This window comes from Gracilinanus agilis, chromosome 6 (genome assembly GCF_016433145.1).
Source record: "Gracilinanus agilis isolate LMUSP501 chromosome 6, AgileGrace, whole genome shotgun sequence".
In the NCBI taxonomy this organism is placed as follows: domain Eukaryota; kingdom Metazoa; phylum Chordata; class Mammalia; order Didelphimorphia; family Didelphidae; genus Gracilinanus; species Gracilinanus agilis.
In genome coordinates, this window is record NC_058135.1 from 286,299,976 (window position 1) to 286,311,799 (window position 11,824).

Genomic DNA, 11,824 nt, shown 5'->3' on the forward strand with positions numbered 1-11,824 from the left:
CGCAGCTGCCCCCCCCCCCCATTTCTGGGCTTCTTCCACCTTACTTGACCATTCAGAGACCCTTTGGCCTTTTAGCTATTCCCTGAATGTGACACTCAATGTCTTTTTCCCGGCTGTCCTCCATGCTTAGAAGACTCTCCCTCCTCACCTCTGCCTCCCAGCTTCTTCCTTTAAGGCTCCACTCCAGTCCTACCATCTTCTTCCCTGGTCCTTCCCCCAGCGGGAGATGCCCTCCAGTTTATGCTGTCTATATCTTTTTTGCCCATAGTTGTTTGCATGCTGTCTCCTCCATTAGCTTGAGAGCTCCTTGAAGGCAGGCATTGTTTTTACCTTTCTTGGCGTCGCCTGGCACATAGTAGGCACTTTAGTGAATGTTAGCTGACTTGATTTGTTGGTCACCAGGGGGAATAGCACTGATTCGTGAGTCAGAGCTTAGCTTCAAATCTCAATTCTGATACTTGCCACCAGTGTGACCTTAGAGAGCCTTAGTTTCCCCCTTTGGAAAACTAGGGGATCGGGCTAGCTGGCCTCATCCCTAGAGATCCTGTGATCCTGGCAGTCATCTTGCTACCTTGAACTTTTCCTCTCTGGAATTGCATTATCCCATTTATAAAAGGAAAGGCTTTGAATGAGGTGTTGGCCAAGGTTCCTGGAGACTCGGGCTGGCATGGGGAATCTCTCACGGGATTTAGAGCCAGGAGAGGCCGACATTCCAGTTTACTTACTAGCTGTATAACACTGGAAAAATCACGTACACTCCCTGAGCCTACTTCATTTATAAAATAGGAATCATAGTGATCCCTCTAGTACCATATAGGCTTGTTTCCCAACGTGAAAGGCCGGGGTTATTCTGGTCTGGCCAGCTCCGCCTCCCCCCCTCCCCAGCCACCTTTATTAGGTTTAATGCTCTTGGGATTACTATTTGGACCTTTAGAAAGGGAAGCTGGGAAAAAAGCCCCAAATGAAGGAAAAGCAACCAAAACAAGCAGCCATTTGGAATCAGGAGCTCCCGGGTTCTAGTCCTGCTTCTGTTACCCTCTGGCTGTGTGAAATGGGGCTCGCATCTTCCCAGAAGCCAGCTTCACTTTCTTTATTGGCAAAAGGCCCGGTTGGGAAGATGCTCCCACCCAGGGCTCTCCCACTCTGTTGCCTCCTTGAGTGAGGTCGGATTTTCCTCTTTTATGTATCACACGTGTGTCTGTTTACAAGGAAAATATTGTGATTTTGCTTCCCATTGATTTGTGGTGGCTGAGTTTCACGCTTCCATACCCACAAAGGTAGGGTCAAAGGAATTAGAATTGGGTGGAATTATCTATTCCAATCCCCTCCTTTCATATCCTCCTCTGGCTTTTGATCTCAGCTCAGCTCACTGCCTTCATCAATCGATCCGTGGTTGTTGTTGTTGTTGAGTCATTTCAGTCATGTCAGATTCTTTGTGACCCCATTTGGGGTTTTCTTGGTGGAGGTACTGACATGGTTTTCTATTTCTTTCTCCAACTCATTTGATAGATGAGGAAACTGAGGCAAACAGGGTTAAGTGACTTGTCCAGGATCACACAGCTGGTACGTGTCCAAGGCTAGATTTGAACTCATGAAGGTGAGTTTTCCTGACTCCAGGCCCAGCACTCTATCCACTGTATTACCGAGCTGCCCCCAATAAGCATTTGTTAACCCCTAACTAAGTGCTTGGCATGTATTAGGCCCTAGAGATGCAAAGACAACAGTGAATTGGTTTTGGCCTCTAAGGAGCCTATGATGCAGGCTAGACACAATGTGTCTAGATGTATATACATATATATGTATGTGTTAATGTAAAAAGTATATATAGATGAATGCATTTATACCTATAGGTTGATATGATGTATAAATATACAAATAAATACAAGGTAGTTTTGCAAGGGAGGATGCTAGCAGTTAAAGTGACTGGGAAGGACTTGATGGAGAAGATGACACTGGAAGGAACCCAGGAGTTCCAAGTGCCAGCAGAAGGGAGAACAGAGAACATTCTATTCATGGGGAAATAGGGCAGGAGAGTAGAACCCCAGAGTGGAAGTGGAGGACAGTAATGTGTGCCAAGCCTGGAAAGCTAGGAAGGACCCAAGGTGAGAAGAGCTTTAAATCCCCAACAAAGGCCTTTTAATTTGATCCTGGAAACAACAGGGAGCCATGGGAGTTTATAGAGAAGGGGCAACATGGTTAGATCTTCACTCTAGGAAAATCACTTAGGCAGTGGTGTGGAGAAAGGATTAGAGTGGAGAGAGGTTTGAGGCAGAGGGACCAATTAGGAAGTTAGTGTAATAGCCCAAGTGAGATGTGATGAGGGGCTGAGTGAGTAAAGAGATGGGGCTAGATAGGAGAAATGGTGTAGAATTAGGATCCACAAGATCCGACACAGGTTGGATCAATGGAGAGAATGAGAGAGAGTAGATGAGGCTGATTCCATTTACAGACTTGGGAGCCTGGAAGGATGGTGTTGTTCCACTACCCTTCAGTTGATTCCAGTGGAAACAGGGAAGTCTGGAAGAGGGGATAAATTCTGTTTTGGACAGGTTGAATTTGAGATGCTTATGGGACACTCACTTTTAAAATGTCTAGTGGTGGGGCAGCTGGGTGGCTCAGTGGATGGAGAGCCAGGCCTAGAGACAGGAGGTTCTGGGTTCAAATCTGACCTTAACCACTTCCTAGCTGTGTGGCTCTGGGCAAGTGACTTGATCCCCATTGCCCAGCTCTTACCACTTTTCTGCCTTGGAACCAATAAATAGTATTGATTCTAAGATAGGAGGTCTTTATTTAAACAAATATCTGGTAGGCTGATGGTGAGTAGGACTACAGCTCCGGAGAGACTGCGTCTAGATAGATCGATTGATAGATCTAGGAATCATCTGAATAAAGAAGGTCCTGGAACCTATGGGAGTTGATGAGGTGTAGGGAGAAGTTGGCTCAGGATGGCGCCTCCAGATACACCCACAGTTTAGAGGTATGATAAAGATGATAAACCAACAAAGGAGACAGAAAAGGAGCAGTTTAATAGGTAGGAGGAAACCCAAGAGAAGGAGCAGCATGGTGAAAAATCAGCAAAGACAGGGAGAAAGTGGTCATTGGGATCTGCTTTCAAGAGGTCAATAAAGCTGAGGATTGAGAAGTGGCCATTAGGGACACCATCTAAGAGATGGCTGGTATCATTGGCAAGTGTGGTTTTGGTTGACTCAGGAAACCTCCAGATTTAATAGAGAGCCTTGCACATGGCAGGCAATTAATGAACATTTCTTGACCAGATAACCTCCTCTGGGTCTTGTCCCTGCCCTCCGAGGGCCATAGGAGAGTTACCGTTTCTCCTTTCGGGGATGGGATGACCCTGGTGCCAGGGTATTTGGAAGTTGCCCTGGGCACTGATTGACCAGGTTGGAGGAGGGCTTTCATTTCCCCATCCTTTCCACATTTCCAGGTCTCTTTCCCAGAAGGGTCCTTGATACTCACCGAATCACCGTGGGATAGAGCTCCCCAGTATACAGGAAGGCACAGTTGAAGGAGGAAGCCAGACAACCCTTCCCCAGGACTGCCAGGGAGGTCCTTGTGATTCCCCAGTCTGGGAGGAAAGAAGATGGGATTGGAAAGACACAGGGAGGGTTAAAGAGGGGGACAGAGCCCCTCTCTGGTCCCACCGGGAGCCCTGGGCCATGGGGGAGAAAGGAGCCAGGACCCCTTCACTTTCCCACCACCTCACCTTTTGGCACCAATGCATTGACCAAGATGGAAATGCCAGCCAGCAGCAGGGAGGCCATTTGTGCAGGGCGCCGGCCAATGTAGTTAGTGATTAGGAAGCCTATGAGTTTGGCTGGCAAATCTACCACCCCAAAGATCACTTGGGTAAGGTAGATGTTGGTTCCAAAATACTGCAGGTCCATGACCAGCCCATAGTAGGCAAAGCTGGTAGCAAACCTGGGAGACATGGGAAGTCGTTGTAGCTCACAGTTCCTGGATTGAGAGCTGAGAGGGACCTTAGTGGTCATTTAGTTCAATTCCCTCATTTTACATACTTGTTTTAAATACTTGTTTCCTTCCTTGTCTCCCATTTTATATCCCGCACAGCTAAGGGGATCAGAGCAGCAAGTGGTTAATTGTGGGAAATGAGTGAACCACACTGACTCCATCTTGGGACTCAGTTCCAGAGTTAGCTCCATTCTCTTTCTATTCATTTATGGGTTGAGTCCAATTTCTGCCTTGTGAATAAACTTTATTCAGTGGTGGGAACTGGGAGAAAATCTTATTGCATTATTTGAACCCATCCCTTCACAGCTGAGAAACTTAACCACCTAATGTTTAGAGAACCTTAATCTAGGACCTAGGTTATGCTGATCTGGATGTACCCAAAGACCAATGTAAGGAATTTTCTCATAATTGTACATCTCAAGCAATTCATATGTCTTATCTGAAAGCTAGCCCTGTACTGGTTAATCGGTTTTTGTTTCCACGTTCTTTGATTGTTCACAGACACTTGGGAGGAGTGGGATACCTTTTTTTCCTGATTTCTGGGAAATGATTTGTTCACTCTTTCCCTCCCAACTTGGAAAGTCCCTAATTTTTCATCCAATTACAAATCAGATTGCCCAGTGTTGCATTGTTTCAATTTAACGAGCTAGCCTTATTTGAGGAATTGTTTTTAATGTATAAAAGTCTTATCTCCGCCTGTATATGGGGTCTAGTCCTAAGCTGAGGAAAGGACTTGGTCCCGATTTGTTGAACAATTGACATGCGTTGATTACAAGAAATTGATAGGTTTGGAAGATCGAGCTTTTATTTCCTCAGTCATTTCACCCACCACACAGCTAAGTGGGAGAGCAGGGGTCTTTAGGGGATGCTAGGGAGCAGAATCATAGCATGTTAATGTGGAATGGGCAGCTAGGTAATGCATTGGATAGAATGCAAGGCTTGGAGTCAGGAAGATCTGAATTCAATTCCTGCTTCAGGAAAAGAGCCCTGGATAAGTTAGTCACTTACCCTCACTTGTCAAAGGAAAGGGTTGGACTTGATGTCATCTAAAATCCCTTCCAGGTCTAATTCTCTGAATTCCCTCATTTTACAGAAAAAAAGGAAGTAAGGTCTGAGAATGGATTTGCCTCTCCCATGCAGTGCTTCTCAGTTTGGGGGCTAGGACTGAGCAGAGAAGATGGGGATCATCAGAGCTTTAACTAGCAATTCCAGCAGCCAATTCAAGGAAGGGGAAACAAAAAGGCAGTTGTTTGAGAAGCAGAGAGGAATCAGTTCAGGGAGGAGCTGACCTGGGGTGTGGCGGTCAGCATCCTACCAGGGAGATTCCTATTTTAATTAATTGCTCTTTCAAACTGGCATCATAGATTTTATGCCCATAATGGATCTCAGAAGCCATCTAATGTAACCCCCTCATTTTACAGATGAGGAAATGTCCATGTAATTTAAAGACTTCTGGTGCTGTTGATATTCTACACTTTGATGCCCTGGGACAAGGCTCTGATTGCCCTATCCTGGTTCTTGTTCTGTGGAAAAAACAGCATCACCGATCCCTTCCTTACAATAATCCTGTTCCCGCCTCTCCTCCTGTCTCAGACTAGGATTCCTGCAACAAGTCCATCTGTCTGCCTTCCATTTGTCTACACCAGGCCATCTCCCTCCCCAGCCCAGTGACTTTCCACCCCCAGTCTGTTGGTCCCCCTCAGTGCCTACCACATCAGGGAGAGGCAGCAGAAGAGGCATCTCAGGGTTGGTAAGCGCACCAAGTCCAGGGTGGTGTGTCTGCTCTTGCCTAAGGTCATCTCCTTGTGCAATTTTATTTGGAGCGCCTGGCAGAGGGGAATGCGATAGGAGAGCGGGCTTTGGGAAGAATGTCCCCATTCACCCCTACATTAATGAGACAGGGAGATGGAGGACTGGAGGCACTGGGACCCTGGCAGAGGCAGGACTGGATTCCAAGTGTCCTGCTCTGGTTCCTAGCTTGTGAGCAGAGCCTCTGGTCTGCCAGGTTTCTCAGAAGGATGAGGGATGAGGAGTGGGATGGGCAGCTCACCTCTATGTTTAGTTTTTCCCCTTCTTCTTGCTTTCCATTGATCCAGGCCACCTTCTTCAGAGCCTGGAGAGTGAGGTCCAGTCTGCCAGTAGAGGCATGCCATCGTGCAGATTCAATGAAGAACCTGGAGGCAGGAAAGACCCAGCTTCAAGCTTGGATAGCTTGAGGGAGGGTGTGAAGGCTGGAACCCTTCCAGCTACCCAGATAGACTGACTCCTCAAAGGTTGCCTGAGGACTGGTATGCCAGGCTTTTCTTAGTGGAACCAGGGGAAGAGGGAATATGGGCAGTGAATAAAACATCCAATATGGTGGTCCTTGAGCTAAGCTTTGAAGAGAATTAGGGGTTCCTAGAAATGTAGGTGAGGAGGGAGAACACTCCAGGCATGGGCATGGAGGTGGGAAATGGGATATTGACTGAATATGAGAAACAGCAAGAATCAGTTTGTCTAGAACTGTGGTGGCAAACCTATGGCATGTGTGCCAGAGGGGGCATTTAGAGCCCTCTCTGTGGACATGCCTGCCAAACCCCAGCACAGAGTTATCCAGAGCTGTTCTCCTCCACATGTTCCTGAGGACATCACCCACCCCTCTAAAAGGTTCACCATCACTGGCCTAGAACATCGAGTGCACGGGGACTAGGGAGATCATGGGCAGTCAGCCTAACAAGATATGCTGGAGATGAATTGGGAAGGATGGCCAATGTCCCAAAGAGGGATTGCATGTTATCCTGGATGCCACAGGGACCCCCTGGAGATTATTGAGCAGGAGTGACAGGTCAGACCCATCCTTTAGACGCATTTAGAAGCAGGTGTGTGGAGAATGCAAAAATTTGGGCAGGAAGTGATAATGGACTGAGCCAGGACAGTGGCTGCATCAGTGGCGAGAAGGGAGCAGAGAGAATCAGTATGACTGGTTACTGGGCATGGAGGTTCACATACCAGGAGTACAGGAAGAAGATGAAGAAGGGCAGGGAGGTGAGGAGCTGCAGCCAGCGCCAGTGAGGGACGGCATAGGCACAACCTGCCAGGACGAACTGACCTATGCTGTAGGCATAGCCGACCAGAGCAGCCACCGTTGCCCGCGTGTGTATGGGCATCCACTCTGTGTCTGGGGTGGGGAGACGGAAACAGAGACGCAGGATTAAGAACGGTGGCCCTGGTCCATTTCTGCTCCCATCCTTCCAGGAATGCATGTCCCATCTCACATAATGAGAGAGGGAGGCTGAGGACCGGAGACACTGGGACCCTGGCAGGGATCTTCAAGGGGGAGGATTGGCATGGATTTCCAGAGATCTAAGGATAGGGCCTGGAGTGTGAAGTGGGCCACCCAGGGTCTTCAGAGGTCAAGGTGGCCAGGGAGCCTCGAGTCCACTCCCCTCCTCCTCCTTCCAGCACCACCCTCTCTCCCTCACTCAGTGTGATGGTGTTGAGTGCCATGCCAGCCAGGGAAGCGCCAATCAGGAATCGGAAGACACAGTAGGTGCTGAGGTTGGAAGAGAAGGCGCAGCAGGTGCCCGACACGGCTGTCTGCAGATAGACCCAGATCAAGATCTTCCGGCGGCCCAACCTGGGGAGACACAGAGAGGAGGGCATCTCTGGGCCCCAGATCTCTCCCCTCCCCCAATCATGGCAACCCTGACATCTTGCTCTAAGGTTTCTAAGTCATTCCATCGTAGCTCACTATCATGATTGACCCCATCCACGCTTCATAGGCGCAGAGGCCATCTCCCTCTGCTTCGGTATGGGTACCCATTCCCCCCTCCAGCCCTAGAATCAGAATTAAATCAATGCCACCGAGAAGGCGGCATCATTATTTCCCCCAGGGCTATCGTCAGCATCCCTGTGACTTCTCAGGCCCAGACCCTGCCCACCCCGACTCCCCTCTCTGGGATATTTACTGGCTTCCCCCTGCCCCCCTCTGCGTGATCTCCCCCTGGAAGAGAGGAAGCTCCCAGAGCCAGAAACGGCCTCTCTTCTGTTGCTTTCTCGGTTTCTTAGAGGGAAGCTTAGCATGTCCTAAGTGCTTAGTTGATGGTTTTTCATTCATTCATTTATTCACTCAGTCGCTAAATCATCAACCAGCTGAAGCTTCTGATGTGCGTTGTCCTAAGCTCTTCGCTATGGTTAATAAATCATTCGTTAAGTCATTAAGTATTAAGTGTTGCTAAGTCATTTGACTTCTCTCATCAGGTGTTTCATCTGCAAAATGAGGATGATTTTTACTGCCTACCCCAAAGGAAAGTACTTTGTAAAGCCTTAAAGTTCTAAAGATATGCAAACCATGATGATGTTGTTTCTCAGAACCTCAACTTCCTCATCTGTGCAATGGGGTCAATAATGCAATAACACAGGCATCGTCTGCTTCGTTGTGAGGAAAGTGCTCTCCTTGAGAGCAAGCACTGTTTCCCTTCAAGTTATGAAGGGAAAAGGATTGACCACAGACCGTCCTGACCAAGTCATCCATTTCCTTCCCTACTTTGGTGTCCCTGGTGCCAAGCATAATGTTTGGTTCACGAGAGGTGCATAATAAATGTTTGTCAAATTGTTCAGTTGTTTCAGTCCTGACTGACTCTTCATGACCTTATTTGGAATTTTCTTGGCAAAGATCCTGGAGTGGTTTGCCATTTCCTTCTCTGGCTCATTTAACAGATGAGGAAACTGAGGCAAATGGGATTAAGTAACTCGCCCTGGGTCCCTTAGCTAGTAAGTGTCGGAGACGAGATTCGAACTCAGGAAGAGGAGTCGTCCTGACTCCAGGCAGGTCCCACCTAGCTGTCCCCATCAAATACGTTGATTATGAAATCTCAGATGAGTTGTTGCTGTAATTATGTTGATTTGGATGAGGCTCGGGATTTCACCAGTTTGGGCCTCTGACACTAGGCTGAGTGACCATGTGAAGCACTTCATTTCTCTGACTTAATTTATGTATTCGTTTACTTAAAAACCCCCGACTTTCTGTCTTAGAATCAAGACAAAACCTTGGTTCCAAGACAGAATAAGGGCTGGGCAGCTGGGGTTAAGTGACTTGTTCAGGGTCACACAGCTAGGAAGTATCAGAAGTCAGACTTGAACCCAAGACTTCCCATCTCTGGGCCTGGCTCTCTCTCCATGGAACCACCTTGCTGCCCCAGTTTCTCTGACTTTCAACTAGCTTCTAAATCCATAAATCACAGATGGGAGCCATCTGCCTTGAGGGAGGGAGTTCATCAGAGTCGTCCCGATTGAAGGATGCATCCCACGGTGGCCCTCGTGGGGCTGAGCCCATGGCCGACAGGCTGCCGGCCATCGCGGCGCCCCCTTGGCCTTTGAGACTCAGAGCCCGAGCAGGCATCGGATGGGACCTCCCGCATGACATAGCTGGTAGCATTCATAAAGAACTTTACAGCTTGCAAAACACGTTCCAAATGTTAAGCTCATTTTATCGGCACGCCCATCCTGGGAGGTAGGTGCTATCGTAATCCCTATTTACAGAGGGTGATGTGGAGGCAGGAGCAAAAAGCTAGTAAGTATCCCAAGACGGATTCGAACTCAGGTCTTCCCGAGTGCGGCCCCTTTGTGGAGTATTAGTAAAATAATAATGGTGAATGGCAATAGTCACACCAAGTCCTGTTCTCAGGGTCTCAGGGTCCACTTGAGGCCAATACAGTGAAAAGACGAGGCACCTGGAGTTGGTGTGAGGGCGAAAAGCGGGCGAGCACCGAGGCCTGAAGCAGTCGGGGCTAGCCGGCCTTGGGGAGCTCTCAGATCCCTTCTCCCACCTTCCCTCCGGGTTTTCCCAGAACCGAAGCCTCCTGCCTCTGCCCTCGGCTCCCTGGTTGGCCTCTCCCCTGCTCCCTGGAGCCCCGTCCCGCCCCACGACTCACCTGTCTGCCAGGTTCCCAAACAGAGAAGCACCGACGAGCACTCCCAGCATGTACAGGGACTGGCCCAGGTGGCGCAGGACCTTGTGACTGCAAACCAAGTCCCACTGCCCAGGAAAGAGGGTGTCAGGGCTAGGACTGGCCCATCCGGCCTCTGGGGAAGCAGGCCACGTGCTCAATCCCTCTTCTCCGGCTAATGGCAGCATTGGGAGAGGAATACCGAGGGGAAAAGGCAGAGCCGAAGGGAATCCCGATGGAGAGGCAGAGACAGTTTCCTTCCTCTCCCCCAGCTCTCTCTTGGCTCCTCCAAACCCCCATCTCTCCTCTCCTTCTGCATCCTGCCTCTACTGTCACTCCCTTCCCTTCCCCTGTTCTCTTTATTCCAATCTCTCTTCCTCCTGCTCATCCCCAATCCCTTCCCTTCTCTTCCCCTCTCTCTCCCCATCTCCCTTTCCTTCCTCATCTCTTTCAGTTTCCCCCTTTCTCGTCTCTTCCCCATCCCCACTCCTCTTCTGAATTCCCTTCCCCGTGGCCAGCCCTGTCTCCTTCCCTCCTCCGTATCCCTTCTCTCATCTAATTCTCCAGTTTCGGAGAACTCTTGTCTAAGGAAGGCAGGAATCTGCTGTCCTCTGTCCTGTCTTCAGTCTTCCCAGGGATCTTGGCTCCTCTTCCCTCAAGTAGGGAAACTGAGTCAGCAAGGTTTGAATGCCAGGCTTCTCCTCATGAGGAGGTTTGGCCAGATTGGGCTTGATGCCCCCCATCTATCCCTGGGCCCCACTTCCCCAGACCCCTTACCTCGGTCACGATGGTGGAGGGGAAGGTGCTGTGGTCGTAGAGCCAGCCATCCAAGCAGGCCTCGGTGGCGTTGGCCCTATTGAGCCCTGTGCCATTGGGCCAGTGCGGCCCCCTTTGGGGGCTGGTAAAGCGGCGACACGATTCCGGCCTGCCCTGCTCATCCCGGGGCAGCCATGCCCACAGCTCCTCAGCCTCCACGCTGTCCCCACTCAGGTTGGCACTGGGGGGTGGGCGGCAGTGGTGGGAAGGGATGGCAGCTGTGAAGTTCTGGATGGTGTTATGGGAGGCCATCAGAAGCATGGGGAGGACCACCAGGGTGAATTGGGCCCACTGAAAGCGGCCCACCCCTCCCAACTGCAGGAGGAGCTCATTGAAGGCCATGAAGTCGGAGGGAGTCGAGGGGCTCCTGCCTCCCGTCTGGGTGCCCTTTCAGTGGAACGGCGGCGAGGGGCCGTGGCTGTTCTTCCTCTCCACACTCCGCAGTTGGTCTGTTCTCTGTACTCACCCGGGAAGGAGACAGCATTCAGGCTGCCCCAGCTCTTCCTCCTTCTCCTGCCTGCCTTCCTGGAATCGGGGGTGACTGGGGCCCTGCCTGGGCCTGAGGTAGCCCCTCCTTCCCAGAACGCGAGCTCTTCGCAGCTCGGCCTCCCCCTTGGCTTTTATCCCCTGGGTCTGGCCCTACAGAGTTAAAATGTGACCCAAGGCAGAGAGAATGATTGCTGAGCAAACCTGCCTCACACACGAATTTTTCCTTGTGGGTCAAAAGGGAACGGCGCTTGGATGCTGGACACTCCGTGCCTCCGAGAGGCCCGGCACCCCCGCTGCTCCCAGGAGGGAGCCCCAGTGACAGCTTCTCTGTGGCCTTGGGGCCAGAGCAGCAGCCGGACAGACAGGCAGCGATGACGGGAGCCCCTCCAAACTGGTTTGGGCCCAGGGGCCCTGCCTCCAAGAGCCGGCTCAGAGCTCTGAGCATCGACTTCACGGAGCCCCAGAAAAACGCAGAGGAAGAGGGCATCCTTGAAGGCCAGAGCTAGGAGAGCCCTCAGAACAGGGAATGTCAAAGCTGCTGCCTGGGGGACCCTAACCCCCAGATTCTCTGATCTGGGAAGGGCCTTCGAACCTAGAGCAGA

General features: G+C 50.5%; 1 protein-coding gene across 1 annotated transcript in view; it reads right to left on the reverse strand.

Annotated features, from left to right (window-relative positions):
• LOC123252066 (solute carrier family 22 member 6-like) overlaps positions 1-11,314 on the reverse strand; it is a 17,116-nt gene extending 5,802 nt beyond the window's left edge. Inside the window, exons 1-8 of the mRNA XM_044681432.1 lie at positions 10,695-11,314; positions 9,903-10,006; positions 7,452-7,606; positions 6,979-7,147; positions 6,041-6,164; positions 5,701-5,816; positions 3,725-3,939; positions 3,478-3,586 (exon numbers count right to left, since the gene is read on the reverse strand). Of these exons, the coding sequence (XP_044537367.1) occupies positions 3,478-3,586; positions 3,725-3,939; positions 5,701-5,816; positions 6,041-6,164; positions 6,979-7,147; positions 7,452-7,606; positions 9,903-10,006; positions 10,695-11,075 (1,373 nt within the window). The 5' untranslated portion in view covers positions 11,076-11,314. The remainder of the gene's footprint in view (positions 1-3,477; positions 3,587-3,724; positions 3,940-5,700; positions 5,817-6,040; positions 6,165-6,978; positions 7,148-7,451; positions 7,607-9,902; positions 10,007-10,694) is intronic.
• Between the last annotated feature and the right edge of the window lie 510 nt (positions 11,315-11,824).